This window comes from Dendrobium catenatum, unplaced genomic scaffold (assembly GCF_001605985.2).
Source record: "Dendrobium catenatum unplaced genomic scaffold, ASM160598v2 original_scaffold_193250, whole genome shotgun sequence".
NCBI lineage: Eukaryota > Viridiplantae > Streptophyta > Magnoliopsida > Asparagales > Orchidaceae > Dendrobium > Dendrobium catenatum.
Window position 1 is genome coordinate 46,708 of NW_021511668.1, and position 17,461 is coordinate 64,168.

The 17,461-nt window shown below is 36.9% G+C and overlaps 2 protein-coding genes and 1 long non-coding RNA gene across 7 annotated transcripts in view; 1 reads left to right on the forward strand and 2 right to left on the reverse strand.

Moving 5' to 3' along the window:
* LOC110113706 (tRNA (guanine(37)-N1)-methyltransferase 2) overlaps window positions 1–11,401 on the forward strand; it is a 57,977-nt gene extending 46,576 nt beyond the window's left edge. For 3 of the 4 annotated variants that reach the window (XM_028692404.1, XM_028692403.1, XM_028692402.1), the window contains exon 10: window positions 7,865–8,022. In XM_028692404.1, coding sequence (XP_028548237.1) covers window positions 7,865–7,990 — 126 coding nt within the window. In that variant the 3' untranslated portion in view covers window positions 7,991–8,022. Of the gene's footprint in view, window positions 1–7,864; window positions 8,023–10,858 lie in introns of those variants that run through there. The other variant, XM_020846384.2, reaches the window with a different exon arrangement.
* LOC110113707 lies at window positions 8,057–9,257 on the reverse strand. Of its 2 annotated transcripts, none has more exons than XM_020846386.2 (2): window positions 8,671–9,257; window positions 8,057–8,579 (listed from the first exon to the last, which is right to left on the reverse strand). In XM_020846386.2, the coding sequence occupies exons 1-2, from the start codon at window positions 8,818–8,820 to the stop codon at window positions 8,073–8,075; spliced, it is 657 nt and encodes a 218-aa protein (XP_020702045.1). In that variant the 5' UTR covers window positions 8,821–9,257; the 3' UTR covers window positions 8,057–8,072. The 2 variants fall into 2 exon arrangements, with proteins under 2 accessions (XP_020702045.1, XP_020702046.1); XM_020846387.2 differs by having other exon boundaries at window positions 8,676–8,813.
* Window positions 11,402–16,494: 5,093 nt separating the features above from the next.
* LOC110113713 lies at window positions 16,495–17,376 on the reverse strand. Its single transcript, XR_002305173.2, has 2 exons — window positions 17,225–17,376; window positions 16,495–16,877 (listed from the first exon to the last, which is right to left on the reverse strand). It is a non-coding gene; the product is annotated as an uncharacterized LOC110113713 (long non-coding RNA).
* Window positions 17,377–17,461: the final 85 nt, after the last annotated feature.

Below are 17,461 nucleotides of genomic sequence, written 5' to 3' on the forward strand. Positions count from 1 at the left end.
ATCCAAAATATATATAATTATAATATTATATATATATAGATATAAATATATATATTATATCATATATATTAATATATAAATATATATATATTATATATATGATATTTCCATTCCTTGTCAAACTATTCCCTTAAGGCCCTGACATTACCTCCAAAGAAATTTTTGACCAGGCATTTCTAGCAATTACTTTAGAAAAAAGTCTCATTTATGAAAATTAATTCTCCACAAAATAACATTAGTTATGATATCTCACCTTGAAATTATTTTTTATGAGTATGTTGGCAAAATATACATGCCACGCCTCCTTTGTTTTAATACCGTCTAGATTTAGATATTTCCGACTGTTTCACATTTAAAGAATACCAAGACCCCAAGCCTCATCATATTCTTAAGTCGGTTGCTGCAGCAAGCCTTCCTATCAGATCATTCTTCCATTTGGAAAACTTCAATTTAAAGCATCATTTGAAATCCGAATTTGGCAATTTTATTATGGTTTTTGACCTTTCTATGGTGCAAATTAAGTTGCTTCTCAAATTTTTAATTGGGCATGGGACTTAATTTTCCTAATAGATAAGTCACAAAGGACTGCAATATTGTGTTCTAGTGTTCTGCTTTTTATGTACAATTCTATGTTGTCATGCATTCATCCACAAAATGGCATGCAGGCTATGTTCTGTTTTAGTTCAGTACTACCGGTGAATAAACTAGTGGAAAGAGAGAGAAGGTCAAAGATGGCAAGCCATCTAATCCAATCTTATAACATATCACAGTCTTCAGCCAAGTAGGAGCTTTTTTCAGTACATGAAAACTTCGCTGTATCATGTCCATTCATTAAAATTCTACTACCTGGTATATACAATTCTATTCCACTGTCATTGCTAGGTTTTTTTTTTGCTCCCCATTTTGTATCCTAATTTTTGTCATTTACAACTTGCTGTAAATTAGAGTTATAATCTTATCATATCAAATTCAATTAGAAATAATTTATACTGATTGAAAATTATCTTGGTTGTTTGTACCGATACAAATAATGAATGCCCTTATTGCTCTATATATAATCTATATATATATATGAATCATAATCCTTCTGGAGTATTTGTAATATTCATAGAAGAAGTTATTGTATAAGTTCTAGAGTCTAAGTATCATTCTTGTGTCATGAATTTATGCGTACTATTTGATGTTATTAATTTTCTATTTACTTTTGGTGGTTCCCTATTAATTTAAGTCACAAAGTTAACACTATTCGCAGAATCGTTAATGCTTGAGGAAGATGACTATACTTTTTTTCACGATGCAAGCGCGTCGTGTGTCCAAGCACATCATCACACTACCACTCATCTCGATTCTGCACCTCTATACTCTATCTTCTTCGTAGCAGCGTGTGAGCTAATTATATATTTACACCCATTTTATATCTTCATTCTTTTACTTAAATTTTAACTGATAATGACTTTATATTTGCATGTAAGACAGCCTAACACATGTAAAATTAATTTGAAGCCCCTTAATATTGCGACAAAAAAGTCCTGATTAAGCTTTTTTTTGTTTTTTTGTGCATTTTGTCCTCTAATTTTAGCTCAAGTGTGCTCTTTTCTCAAGTTGGATGTCATGTTTCTAAATTTTTGTATTGTAAAATGTTGTTTTCATTTTATAGGGCTTACTCGCACACCTCTCTACATGCACATTCCATCCTGACCCTCATTCTGACAGACACTGCATAGAATAATGATGGAAAACACTTGAAGATTTCAAGTAATTCCTATCAATCTTTAGAAAAACAGCGAAAATCATCCACAAAAATTTACACCAAAACCAAGAAAACAGTAGAAAATTTGTATTATTTGATGAAATATAAACGTGAAAATAGCAAGATATAGGTTGATCCTCAATTCGAGGGGAGCGATCATTCTCCCTCTCTAAGATGCCGCTTTAGAGCCAAAGAAAACTTAAAACATAAGAGATCTCAAAGTTCGCCAAATTCAAGATGCCCTAACCCTAGGAAAACAAACTATTTAATGCATACAAAATCGAAAAAGGAAATCTCTAAATAGTCCCCTGACATTCAAATTTCCCTCTTAAATCGCCTAAGAAAGCCGTTCAAATTGGCTCTGTGAAGAGCAGTCGGTCGGCTCCTACGACATGAGCGTAGATTTTGTCTGCCTATTTCTCGTAAAGCCGGTCCCGTTGCTAGGAATCCGGGCGGACCGTCTAATAATACTCCCCTCCCAAAAGATCTACCTTGTCTGCCATGGTGAAAAGACAACACCTTCGCTCCATCCCTATCATGACAAACGGTAATGACTGAAGAGTTCGGTCCTTACAACATGTGCCCCAGAGTATACTTCTCATTCACATCTGAAACAGAGTCCCTTTCACCCTCTTCTCATGTAATTTCGTTTATGTGACCTTCTTAATGTTGTCCCCAGGCTTCCTCTTGTAGTCTTTTTCTTTTGATCCCACCGAAAAATATATGGTGGTTTGGCTCCTTGGATGCCAATAATTTGGTGTCATCCTTGCTACAAGCCTCTGAGTTGCTACTCCCGTTCTTCTCTCTCCAGGAGTCTCTGATTCCTCCTACCCAAACTGAGCTAACTCTATGCCTCTCCAAGTCACAAGGCCTCATTACTCTAACTACTGCCTGATCTCTTGTGTCAGTCCCTTAATAAAAATTTCACCTCTATCTCTTGTTTTAGGAAGGCAAGTTCCAATCGGCTAGCAAGGTGCTCGAATCTCTCTGTATTCCATCATGAAACCATTCTGTTGTCAAGCGAAGAAACTTCCGTAGGAAGTTCTCCTCCTGCCAATTCGAAAAACGTTTCTACTAAACAATTCTTGAACTCCCTCCTAAACTCCATATGGGTCGTCGCAGTCCCTCCTTGTACAAGTCAAAGCCTTCCCTTCATCTCTCTCCGGCTGTTTGGTTGCCTGAAAAAGAAATGCAGTGTAAAGTAAATGCAATGTAAAGTAAATGTAGTGCATTTTGAATACTTTGCACTTGTTTGGTTGTCTGCAAAATAAACGCAGGAGAACTGTTTCCCTTGTTTGGTTAGGTAGATATAGGGGCTGTTTGGTTGCCCGAAAAAGAAATGCAGTGTAAAGTAAATGCAATGTAAAGTAAATGTAATGCATTCTAAATACTTTGAGTCTGTTTGGTTGTTTGCAAAATAAATACAGGAGAATTGTTTTCCTTATTTGGTTAGGTATATCCGAAGTAAAGTAAAAATATTTTTTTTGTAATAATTTATTTTAGCATTAAAATAAGTATATTTATAAAAGCAATATATTTGTAATAATTATTATTATTTTGTGTTATAAAATATTTTTATATAATTTAATTTATTTAAACCTAAATCGAATTAAGATAAAATTTATTTCAACTTGGACTAAAAAAATTACATGGATAACAGACATTAGGTTTCTCGAACTTGAATTTTGAGTCAAAATACCGAAGAAGAGCTCCCATATATTATGATATAGACTTGATTTGAAATAATTTTCTTATTATTTTCTAGAGCAATTTTTTAATAAATTTATTTTTTGAATTCAACATAAAGGTATTGACCGAAAGCTATAAAAAAGAACATAATTACACTAATGATAATTAAAATGCAAATCATCTTACAGAAAACAAAGCAGTCGGACGCAAATCAACGGCCACAAATCTAATATTACTTTTCCTATTATGTACATGAAGAAGAAAAAACTTGAAAAAAAATTAGTTGTTGCCATTTGAAAGCTGCAATCCTGAAAGAATTATGGAGTCAGAAAAAGAATATTTGATGTTGCATTCAGTTCGAGTACTAATCATAAAAATAACCCGAATCAATGAGCTGTGAAGATTTAGCAATAGATTTCATTTCATCACAACTTGGTTAAGGATCTTGTTACTTGTTAGTGCCATTGAAAAGGAAATCGAATAATAGCATTGAAATATGCTAAGGATTATGCCTTTTCTGATAGATTTCAGAATGAAAATCAAATTTAAAATCATCTCAAAGCAAATAAATGGAAGAAACCAAATGTGCAAAATCACTCAGAATTTTTACACAGTTTCGCTAAATTGATAATTAATTCATGTTGGTTTCGCTGTAGTTTTCGTCATGAAATTTTTAGCAGACCTGATAAACTTTGAAACTGTTGAAAAGCACATCAAAATAAGAAAGAAATAAAAAATAAGATATTGGTTAATATCTGAGGAACCAACTTCTGCAAGCTGATGCATAGAATAATTTCGCTGGCAGTAGAACTCAAAACTGAAGAGAAAGCCATAGCAAAGAACGAAACTCCATAAAGTCGGATTGTGTTTTTGGTATTAAGGAACTTACTAAAAAATAAGATAGACTATGAGAACCAATTAAATAAGAAAAACCGCATGATTTACCAAAAAAAAGAAGATCTACAACATAGAACAAGCAAGATATGTAGCATTTGATAGTTAACATTGTTATTTATTTTGATAATTTACACAGATCATATATATTTATTGGACCGTTTTGGGGCACATCAATGCAAGTTACATGTCTTTGCAGTAATTTTAATAATGTGCTCCACACAGATCTAATGGTATATACTTTTCAAGGATCGTCCAGATGAAGTTGGATCGTCCCGGGACGATCGGTACAGGTTGTGCAGGAATTTGGGGACAGAGCAGTTCGTCCCAGGACGAATTGGGATCGTCTCGACGAAAATCAGACAGAGGGCAATCGTCCAGGGACGCTATTTAATTTCATCTGGACGAAATTTGTCCAGAGCCCAAATCGTCCGGGACGATCAGTCTGGATATATATAGGAATGAGATATTTTTTGAAGAGAGAGAACGTCTAGGAGAGAGAAAAACGAAGGAAAAAGAAGAAAAGGTGATTTGTGGGCGACTTCTGTCCGTTTCCGTCCGTTGCTACAGTTAGAAAAGTTGACCGACTCAAGGTAATTCATCCATCTTTAGTCTATCCTATCAGCTAAACATGGATTCAAATAAAGACACAAAAACCAACCTTCTACATAAATTCATCAAACGAAGCCTAAGTCTCCCTCCCTCCACAATTTTAATAACCTCAGCTACTTCAGCTGGTACAAAATAATATTAAAACTTTCACAAGATATCAATATAATTTCATCCTTCAGAACAAACTTCACTAAAATGTAATATTCCATGCCTATTGAAGTTCTTATCAACCCACCGGCTCCATTCAGCTACACAATGCTCATAGTTCTCATCAAACAACAAAGTCTTCAGCTGATTCCAAAAACATATCCCCAGCGACCAGCATTCAGTAATTAGGATAAATCGCTTGGGATGTTATCGTCCTAGTAAGATCTAATATCGCTCGAAGTATTCATCGGTATTGTAAAATTATAATAACAAAAACGGCTACTTTCTTATTTCTTCACAAGTAAAACTAAATCGTTCTTTTGATCTATGATTAACCCAACAAAAAGAACCATGCCCCTAACCTTTGTATTAAGAATTTCTCTTGCATAAAAAGCTATGGAGTCCAGCGAAGTACGTTCATATTGATGATTAATTCATAGGTTTGCTCGCAACCTTCCGCAGAAGAAAACCTCGAGGATCTCGTGATTTTCCTTCGAAGCGGAAATGGCGAGTAGCCGGAGTTTCCGCCCGGATTGACTCCATTGGAGACGAGCAGATCATCCGCCGATGGAGAGATTAGGCGGCCACCGGAACCTTTCGCGGCGAGCAACAGGAGGAGGATGGGAGCAAGACGAAGAAGCGGAGGAACAGAGGATTAAAGCGCGCCGAACTTGAGAGCGACGGAGTGGAGCTGCTCGCCGGAGGAAACTCTCTCCGGAGCTGCTTTCCGGAGCGAAGTCGAAGAAGAATGAAGGAGCCGAAGAAGCTTATCGTGCAATGAAGCCGAACAACACGAGGACGATGAAGCTTTTCTTCCGATGGATTTATAACCCGCTCAATACGAGCGGGTTTCTAATTCACTCAAAATAGCTCCCGTACTACACGCCTAATACATCCGATGCTTTTCTTTTGTCCCGCTTAAAATTACCCAAACAATCAAATATAGTAAATACAAGTAATTGTTTTACTTTACACTCCTAATTCAGACAACCAAACAGCCCCATAGAGTAAAGTAAAATCAATTTTTTTGTAATAATTTGAAAGAAACTATGGAAACTCATGCATCAATCTGTTAGTATATCTTTTTAGCACAATTTTCTTATTGCTAAATAGTTTTTGAACTTAATTCTTGTTTCTTGTTTGACTAAGGCTTCGTGTGAGACAATTTTCTTATTGCTTTTTAAAACACCTTTTTAGCACAAATAATTCTTGAACTTAAAATTTTTATATTATAAACCTGCTTTAGAAAGCAGGGAAAAAACCGTCCTAAATGAATGGTAAAATTTTATTCGACTTACCAATTATTTAGTATCTATCAAACTTAACTAGAAAACACTTGAATCTAGATCTACAAGAGACTGATCAAGTGAATATGTACATACTTATATTTAGATATTTGAAGTTTACTCGAACTATACGAGAGTGATATCATTTTTCAGTGAAGAGTGAAGCTTGAAAGTTAGCTTCGAGGATAATTTTTTACCAGCCTTACTAATATCACAAAAAATAAGTAAACTAAAGGGACTTAAAAGTGGAATGTACAACAAATACAAAGCATAACTAATTCATTTATACCATTATACTGCATAAATAAAATTTTCCTAAAAAACAAACTCTCTTCTTCCTATTCCTCGAAAGCAGCGACCTAAAAAATCCAATATAAAAAAAAAAACGAAAATTTGCTCCTCGTAGTTTATCTTTAACTTGTGGATGGAATGGTTGATATTTTTGGTAGAATATTCATTATTAACGGGTTTTTACTCACCAAGAAACCATCTTTTTTCATTGGAAGCAATGAGAACAAGTTTTGGCAAAAATCTTAAGGTAGAATTTCATCCTTATTTCGAGCAATCTTGTGATCACTATATGGAAAATTAACTCATCTCATGCTTCTAAAATTATTACAGTCTTACTCTTGGCCGAGGTCAGTGGTGCATAAATTCTTGAAAGGTCAAGACTTGAAGTCTAACACAGATTGCGTGTTTAAGAATTTGTTCCAAGAATATTAGAAGAAACATTCCTTGAAAAGCAAGAAACTTGCTTTTGGTGGAATTTTTAACCTAAGATCTTTGACTTCGTCCTTTGGTAAATAAGTTATAAGGATTGAGACTCTTTTTCTAGTTGCAGGTGCCTACGAAAATTAGCCTGCCAAAAATCACTTTCCAATTATGTTACATGAATTTTAAACAAAAAAAAAGGAACAAGACTTCCAGCTTATGCATACATACAGTTTTCTGTCCAAAATTGATATTTGACACAAAAGTTAGCTTCAAGCATTTCTCTCTCACCAGAATACCAAATCAGAGACTTCTCATCCTAAAGACAATGAAGAATATTAAAAGACTATCAATTTAAACACAATGTGAACAAAAAGTACATGCCATGACTGGATTAATTTACAAGCCAATCCTCCTTGCTTTAAAGATTGCACACCCCTCCTAATCTGAAACACTTCCCCACCCCTCTCTACCCCTGTGACGATTCCTTTCCCTCTCTCTTTGATGGCTGCTACTCCCTCAAACTTCCCCCTTAGGGATGATAAAGATATGACAGATATGAGTATGGCTCTACCACTCTGGTCTCAAGATTAAGCTTGAATCTTCTTCCTCCTCGGCAGAGTTACAATCATTTTCAGTGAATATTTTTCTGGAGATGATGATGGTTTTAATATTGTGGCACAAGATTGCAATTTTGTGTTTTCTTTGGTGCCACTATCACACTCAAGATCTTTGGATGCCTTTGTAAGATTCAGCATCATTGTTTGTGTTGCAGAAGGAATGTTTGACTGAAAAAGGAGACGACAATAGCCCATTAAATCTCCACCAAGTAGCAGCTGCTTCAACTGTGGCTGCAATAATAGCTGATATGCTTGGAGTTAAATTGCCATGTTTCTCTTGAGCTCCTCCAACAACAGGATGCAATAGTAATGAAGCAGCAATGCTTGCTTCTGCATGAAGCTTGGGAAATGAGTTGGTAGTTTTCAGCTCAATGCAGTAGAAGCATTTTCATCATTATGAAATTCATCATAAAATGAAGTTGATGGAACTGCCTGATGGGTGGAAGAAATTGTTCGATCTTTTGACATGCATGTTATTGATCTTATAAGATTAAGGAACAGGTTAAGATCTACATCTTCATCTTGGTGTTCAATAAATGATGCAGATATTCCTTCACCAGAACATTTTGCACCATTAATTTGAGGTGAAACTATGTTTTGGTACCTTTCCTCACCTTGTAAAGTGTGCTTTGGTGATGTGAATGGTTCATCCATCTTCTTTAGTATTTCATACATCTGAGCATTTGTGAAGTTCCCATTCATTTCAAAAAAATGCAAATATTTTCCAATCATCTTTACTGAGTCATCGGTCATTGGTAAATGCTCTGAAAAAGAGTAAGCATTGTTGTTTCCACAATAAACAGAAGCACATGAGTTGCATTTTCCAAATGCCTGATTCATGCTTTCAACAGTTGCGTGTTCCATTGGTTTCTAAAAAACATGCCAACATTGCATTAAAATCTGAAAATAGAAAGTGCATATGAAAACAATAATCCAAAAATGTGCGGCATGACAGTTATACCTTACCCTTAGCATCCATTACGACTTTATCAATGCTCGGCCAAGCCAAACTTATTGAACAGTTGTTCACCTTCTCCTCGTCAGATGAATGGGATAGTTTCCTTTTATGTCTTGGGGGAGGGATCTGTATGCCGCAAGGGTAGCCTTGCATTTATATCAACCAATAGTTTACCGGCAACCCACACAAATGGATCATCCTTCCAAAAGATTCAAATGCCGGCTGAAAGCGACACAGTGCCGTCATTATAGGATACTTAAGAAAAAGATTCATTTTTTTTTTCTTTTTTCACCTTCTTCTGTAACTTTTCTTCTTCATTCCCTATTCTCATCAGCCATCGAGCCTCTTCTCTACTTCAGTGAAGAGATTGAAGCCAAACTTGCTTTCAAGAACCTCTTATGCGGAAAGCCGGCGGCGCGACTTTAGATCCTACAGGAACAACGTCGCAGGAGAGAAGAACCTCTTATGCGGAAAGCCCCACGCGAACCAGCGAAGCCGAGGAAGAAAGCCCTACCTCACGCGAACGGCAACGAAGAGGAAAGCCCTACCTCCGTTAAATTGAAGATCCGTGAGGGTAAATTGACGATCTGGAAAGGAAGGTCTTACAAGGTCCAACCCGCCGGCCTGCAAGGCTCCTCCCGCCGGCCAATCCTCCACCAGCAACCACCGGCCAGCTCCAGCCCGCCGGTCCCCTCCCACCTTGCCGCCGCCTCCTTCTCCCCCTCTTCTTTTGAATTTCAAATATGAAATTTAGGAGTTTCATTAGCCATTAAATGTTTCCTAAATTGCCTCCTTAATTCAAGCAATCAAAATAAATTGAAATTGAATTTCGAATTTGAAATTCAAATTCAATCCAATTGATTGTTTTAATTTAGGAATCTTCCTTCCTTATTAAATCTGAAATTTTAATTTCAGATTTTACAAAATCTGAAATTTTAATTTCAGATTTTACAAAATCTGAAATTTTAATTTCAGATTTTGTAAAATCTGAAATTAAATTGGTGGTCCCCACTCTCTCAAAACTCATCCCCTCTCTCCTCCTCATGTGGCCGGCCCCTTAATGGCCTCCCCTCCCTCTCCTAATCACATTAATGACTCCACAAAATCAGCCCAACTTTCTCCCAATTGAATGAGCAATAATCCTCCTCTTTAATTTGGGAATTCAAAATTGGATTTCACTTAATTTTCCCTCCCAAATCACTTAATCTGAAATTTAATTTCAGATTTTCATTCTCTCCCCAAATTGATTTGGGATTTAATTAGTCTTGCCACCTAGGCAAGTAAATGGCGTTTCCGTTTCACATCCGTTTCACATCAATTTGTTTCGTGCCATATACATTTTAGTGTCAAAGCATAAGAAACGTTGTGGTGCGGGATGACCTTTTTTTATTACATTTGAAGCATATGGGTCTATTAGAATTTCGAGCAGTGTTTTATTCTCTTAGGAATAGCAGTGATAGTCTTAGGGAAAGGTTGTGTTTACCTAGATTGTGTTGTTTTAGTTGTATGAGATATTGAAGGTGGCCTTTTAAGAAATTTATCGTGTTTGTCACATATTTTTTGAACTTTTATGGCTTTATGAATCATATCATTTTGTACAGCAGGTTGGTGAGGTTCTAATTCAAAAAAAAAAAAAAAAAGTATATGATATTCTCATTCCTTCAACTATTCCTTAGGCTGACTTACCTCCAAAGAAATTTGACCTGCATTCTAGCTATTCACTTTAGAAAAAGTCCCATTTATGAAAGTTATATTATCCACAAATAACATTAGTTATGATATCTCACCTTGAAATTATATTATGAGTATGTTGGCAAAATGATACATGCCACGCCTCCTGTGTTTAATACGTCTAGATTAGTATTTCCCGACTGTTTCCACATTAAGAATACCAAGATCCAAGCTCATCATACTCTTAAGTCGGTTGCTGCAGCAAGGCCTTCTATCAGATCATTTTCATTTTGGAAACTTCAATTTAAAGCATCATTTGAAATCCGAATTTGGCAATTTTTATTATGGTTTTTGACCTTTCTATGGTGAAATTAAGTTGCTTTCAAAAATTTTATTGGGCATGGGACTTAATTTTCCTTATAGATAAGTACAAAGACTGTAGATAATGATTGGTTCTAGTGGCTTCTGTTTTATGAACAATTCTATGTTGTCATGCATTCATCCACAAAATGGCATGCAGGCTATGTTCCGTTTGAGTTTCAGACTACCAGTGGAATCACTAGTGGAAGAGGAGAAGGTCAAAGATGGCAAGCCATCTGAATCCAATCTATAACATTATACAGTCTTCAGGCAAGGTAGGAGCTTTTTTAGTACATGAAACTTCTGTATCATGTCCATTCATTAAAATTTCTACTACCTGTAATATAAATTCAATTCCACTGTCGATTTGTAGGTTTTTTTTGCTCCCCATTTTTATCCTAATTTTTGTCATTACAATTGCTGTAAATTAGAGTTATAATCTTATCATATCAAATTCATTAGAAATACATTTCATTACTGGATTGAAAATTATCTTGGTTGTTTGTACCGATACAAATATGAATGCCCTTATTGCTCAAGGAGTTGATCAATACTAGAATGCTGGAATCAAATCCTCTGGGAGTATTTTGTAATACTCATTAAAAATATTGTATTAAGTTCTAGAGTCTAAGTATCATCTTGTGTCATGAATTTATCGTACTTATTGAGTGAAATTTTCTATGTACTTTTGGTGTTGTTTCCCTATTATTTTTAGTCACAAAGTTACACCTATTTGTTCCAGAATCGTTTAATGCTTGAGGAAATGACTATACTTTTTTTAGCATCAACCTCTTTTCAATTTTTATGAATAATTATTGTGCTTTTGAGTTATAGTCTTATTCTTTCTAGACGTTGAAATTTAATTTTTCTTTCTTTTACTTATATTAACTGATAATGACTATAGTTTGCATGTAGACAGCACACTTGTAAAATTAATTTGGAGCCCTTAATATTGGACAAAAGTCACTGATTAAGCTTTTTTTTTTTTTGGCATTTTGTCTCTAATTTTAGCTCAAGTGTGCTCTTTTCTCAAGTTGGATGTCATTGTTTCTAATTTTTTGTTATTGTAAATGTTGTTTTCTTTTATAGGCTTACTCATGAACTTTTCATGTAAGGTACATAATAGAATAATGATAGGAAACACTTGAAGATTTCAAGTAATTCCTATCAATCTTTAGAAAAACAATGAAAATCATCCACAAAAATTCACACAAAACCAAGAAAACAGTAGAAAATTTGTATTATTTGATGAAATATAATCGGAAAATAGCAAGATATAGTTGATCCTCAATTTGAGAGGAGGATCGATCTCTCCCTCTCTAGATGTCGCTAGAGCCCAAAGAAAACTTAAACATAAGAGATCTCAAAGTTCTGCCAAATTCAAGATGCCCTAACCCTAGGAAAACAAACTATTTAATGCATACAATCGAAAAGGAAATCTCTAAATAGTTCCTACATTCAAATTTTCCTCTTAAATCCCTAAGAAATCCTTTCAAATTGGCTTTGTGAAGAGCAGTCGGTCGGCTCCTACGTACATGAGGCGGAGATTTTGTCTGCCTATTCTCGTAAGCCGGTCCCGTAGGAATCGGCTGGACCGGTCTAATAATACTCCCCTCCCAAAGATCTACCTTGTCTCCATGGTGAAAAGACAACACCTTCCTCCATTCCCTCATCATGACAAACAGTAATGACCTGAAGAGTTCGGTCCTTACACGTGCCCCAGAGTATACTTCTCATCACATCTGAAACAGAGTCCCTTCACCCTCTTCTCATGTAATTTCGTTTACGTGACCTTCTTGATGTTGTCCCCAGGTCTTCCTCTTGTAGTCTTTTTTTTTTGAAGTCCCCCGAAAAATATCTGGTGTTGGCTCCTTGGATGCCAATAATTTGGTGGTCATCCTGTACAAGCCTCCTGAGTTGCTACCTCCCGTCTCTCTCTCCAGGAGTCTCTGATCCTCTACCAACTGAGCTAAGCTCCATGGCCTCTCCCAAGTCACAAGGCCTCATCACTCTAACTACTGCCTGGATCTCGTGTCAGTCCCTTAATAAAATTTCCCTCTAGCTCTGTTTTAGGAAGGCAGTCCAATCGGCTAGCAAGGTGCTCGAATCTCTCCTGGTATTCCATCACTGAACCATTCTGTGTCAAGGTGAAGAACTTCTCGTAGAAGTCTCCTCCCCTGCCAATTCGAAAACGTTCTACTAAACAATTCTTGAACTCCCTCCAACTCCATATGGGTCGTCGCATGTCCCTCCATTGGTATCAAGTCAAAGCCTTCCCTTCCAAACATAGGCCAGCTATCGTCAATCTCTCTTCCTCCAACCTGATGACAGTAAAGTACATTTTCACCATGTAGATCCACTCATGTGGATCTTCTCCCACAAAAATAGGCATTTTTAGTTTCCTCATTCACATATCTCCTCCGTCGACTCAACTTCCTCCAAAATTTCTAATTCCCCAGGGGGGTGGTTCTCCCCAATCGTGCCAATCATCTCTCCTCTGCTCGCACCCAAACCTTTCACCACAAGCCCACCTCCCTTCAAATTCAGCACTCCTCTGATCATATTCAATCCCTCTCCTTTTAAATTCGACACCTCTTTGATTATAATCAAGTCCATGCCTTTCAAATTCAGCCCCTCTTCGTTCAAATTCAACATCCCTCTACTCATGCCCCACCTCCTCACACCTCTCCACATACCCTTTACCTAACTCCTCCCTATGAATCCTTAGGGAAGGCATTTTTTTCTATTCCCTCCAAAATTTCCACCTCTTGATCTTCCATTCGTCTGATCGGCTTAGGGTTTTCCCCACTTCCTTGGTTGTCGACGCCTTCCCTCACCTTTGACGGTAATATTTTGGTTTGACCCTCAATCACTTTCTTCAACATCTCCTCCAGGATGGAAAATTTTGAATCAAACTTATCATGGATGGCGGTGATATCCTTTTTTATATCTGAAACTTGAGTTTGGAGATCCGAAATTTCAGATTTCATTTGTCAAATCTCCCCTTCCAATACTTATACCTTTCTTCCAGCCATGGGAACTTGGATTTAGGTTCCAATAGCAAAGATCAACAAAGCTTGACGCAAATCTAGCCTCCCAACAGCAAAAACAACAAGATCGGAGAGGAAAACGCAGCAAAAATCAGCAAGGAAGACTTCTATTTTGGCCCAGAAAATTGCTCTGATACCAATTTTGATAGGAAACACTTGAAGATCTCAAGTAATTCCTATCAATTTTTAGAAAAACAGCGAAAATCCTCCACAAAAATCCACCTAAAACAAAGAAAAAAGTAGAAAATTTGTATTATTTGATGAAATAGAAATGGAAAATATCAAGATACAGTTGATCCTCAATTCGAGAGGTGATCATCTCACCCAAATCTCTAGATGTCGCTAGAGCCCAAAAAAAACCTAAACCTAAGAGCTCAAAATTCAGCTAAATTCAAGATGCTCTAACCCTAGGAAAACAAACTATTTAATGCATACAATCAAAAAGGAAATCTCTAAACAATCCCTACATTCAAATTTCCCTCCTAACTCCCTAAGAAAATCCTTCCAAATTCGCTTCTGTGAAGACCGGGCAGTCTACTCCGCGTTACATGAGGTGGAGATTTTGTCTGCCTATTCCTGTAAGCCGGACCGTAGGAACCCGGCTGGACCGGTCTAACAAATGACTTGTATCCTTGATAAGGGGTGTTAATATTTGACACGAGCATGGAAAACCCGACCCGATTTCAAAACGGGTCGGGTTTTGGGTTCTCGTATTCGACCGTTTAAAAAAATGGTTCGGGAAAAACCCGTTTAATTTAAAAATTTTTGGATTCTTGCTCGCTTCCCCGCGCGCCCGCACCCGCGTGCCCCGCTGCCCCGCGCAAGCCGTGCGTCGCGTACGTCCGCCCCCTCGCCCGCCGTCCGCCCACCGCCGTTCTTACGTTCCAGCGCCGGCAAAACCCAAATCCGGGTCGTGTAGGGTCAACCCGGCGGGTCGGGTCCGGGTCAAAATTTTTGACCTGTTTACATATCCGGGTCGGGTTAGAGTTGACCCGTTTGAACCCCGGGTCAGTTCGAGTCCGACCCGAAACCCGGTTTTGACACCTCTAATCCTGATGTTTGTGGAAACATAAATTTGATGTTTAATGAATTTGATCTATAGAAACTTGACAATGATTTAAAATTTTTTTTATCATTTAAATTAGCCGGTTCCTAATTGCAACAATGGTCACCAACTAGCTAGTCCATGATACTCATCTTGCTCACACCATCGCCAATTATTCCTCTCCGCTTAATCTACATGCACCTTGCTCTACACCCAACATTATTTACCTCATCATCTCCAATTTTCCCTAAGATATCTCTCCTATACTCAAATCTCTTTGCTTAAACTCAACAACCATTGCCTCCTGGCTCTTTACTACCACTACGCCTCCCTTATCCAGAGTGCTGAGATTCATCTCATGCTTGTCAATGGTTGTCATTTTCATCCCCAATGTCATGATAAGATTAAGGACTTCCCTGCCAAATGGGCGAGTAAAATTTATTTGCATTTTATTAAGAAAGTTTAGAAGAGGCAGCCAACCTTTAGATCATCTCCAACCAAATTACATATCATTGTATGTCATCCGCAAATCGCTGCATTCGAACTCCAATTCTCACACCAAAAATCAGTAGGTGAACAATGTGACGTCAATATTGATGATGGACTATTCGCGATTATATTCGCACTATGCTCAGCTTCGCAAGAAGCACGTGAAACAGGGAAGAGATGGTTACCTTTACAAAAAAGCATGCGATAAAAAATAAAATTCTAATGGAGATGAACTACCACATTTTAAAGTTTTATGACATTTTAGAGTGAAAAATGACATTTTCGGTTGGAGATGCTGTTAGATTCACCTCTAAACCTTGAGCAATCAACTGACTTAATACATTAAATAAAAAAATAGAGAGCTATCTAAAGCTTCTTTTAGGATAATTTTCTAGTACAAATTTTTTTGACAAAAGAAGAAAAAATAGCAGCTAAAATTGTCCCGAGCGAAGCTAAGATTGAAGCAAGCATAAGGTCCCCACATTTAGTATAAATTTATTGGTAATTAAGATATTCCATAGAAGTTAACGGAGCACTTGTAACAAGGACTTGCATGTAGGCAAAAAAATAACGTTGATGGCCTTGGTAAGATTTATTATTATTAAATAAGAACCTATATGAAACAAGATCCACACTCAATCAAATTGAATGCACCCTTAAAAAAATGCTGCTTTTTTTGTTCCAAAGTACTCATAGTCAAACTGCATTGAATGCATTAAAGTTGTTTTAGTCGAACACCTGAAAGTGCCTTAAATAACTTTCTCAAAATAGAGACCGCACATTAATTACCACTATTGTTTCATAACCTCCCTTTATCAAAACATCTAACAACCAACAACATTGCAGACCCACCCAACAACTTTGATTGATTGAACCTAAAACTCTGATAAAAATCTCCAAAACTAATAAGTTTGAGACCCTATTAAGGCCAAGTATGGCTTTACAGAAGGCAAATTATTACGTCCGGTCCGGTCTAGGTCCGGATATATTCTAAAAATTTGATACGTGAAATGTCCTCGGAATTTTAAGTCAAGCACATCAAAAGCGCATCAAAAGCGCAGTGAAAACACAGGTAAAACACAGTGAAAGCACAATCAAAAGCGCACAGTCAAAATGCGATCCACGTGGCAACTTTTTAGTAGATGTCCGGACCTATTTTTTAGGTGCGGTGACCGGATAATAATTTGCCCTTACGGAGGCAGTCCAAGCATCACAACCTCAATACAAACACTCAATTATGAGCAGTAGTAGATACAGAGCTAAAACAACTGAGTCGTTTCAATTCCATTTTCTCTCAGCTGATACAACCAAGTAATAACCGCTATATATGATCTATATAAATATTTATAGAGAGAGAGAGAGAGAAAGAGAGAGAGAGAGAGAGAGAGAGAGAGAGAGAGGAATAGATAGATATGGTCAGAATCATTGAAGAATATTGTTAGATTATCTCGGGGGCCGTTAACGAAGGGGAGAAGAAGCTATTTGGTAATAGGAGCCCATATATCTGCACCATTGCTTCTAGCTATCTGTACTGTTGCAGCTACTGGAATCAAGCAGAGTCCTCTGCTTTTCAAGCTGTAGAAATCTTCGCCTTGCTGCACCATAAGATAAACTGAGTAAGCCTTTTTTTTTTATTATTGTTTAAATTGATCTGAAACTGTTAAATATGATTAGTTTCAGATTAAATGTTAGATTTTGGTCACATTCAGCTAATTCTTATCTAATAGCGCTGAAAATAACCTGAACAAGAAAAGTCGAAATCAAGCAAAATTTTGTCTAAGTATCTAAAACTATGTCGAAACCTGAAAAACTGAATTCACTGCAAATTTTAAAATAGAAACTAACAAAAATTCTGCAATGAGGGTGAAAATGCAACTAGAAGTGTTTAAAAAGCTCGGTTTTTAGAACTTAGAGAGAGAAAGTATAGATTAAAGCTGCTTACTTGCAATCTACCGCCTGAAGAGTGAAGGTAGGGAGCACTGAGAACCTTCAGCTGATCATGGAGGAAGTTGATATAAGCAGTGGCCTCTGTGAGCACAGACGCCGTGTCGCTCTGTTTTTCATTAATTTATGACTTGTCATTTCTTGCTGATGTTGAATGATGAAGAGAGAGAGAGATAGATAGATAGGAGAGAGAGAGAGAGAGAGAGAGAGAGAGAGAGAGAGAGAGAGAGAGAGA

Bases quoted from the DNA above. Each gene is read 5' to 3' on its own strand.
- LOC110113707 (XM_020846386.2), bottom strand. From the start codon at position 8,820: ATGCAAGGCTACCCTTGCGGCATACAGATCCCTCCCCCAAGACATAAA. The intron at 8,580-8,670 runs GTATAACTGTCA...CATGTTTTTTAG, and splicing joins TAATGGATGCTAAGGGTAAG to AAACCAATGGAACACGCAAC.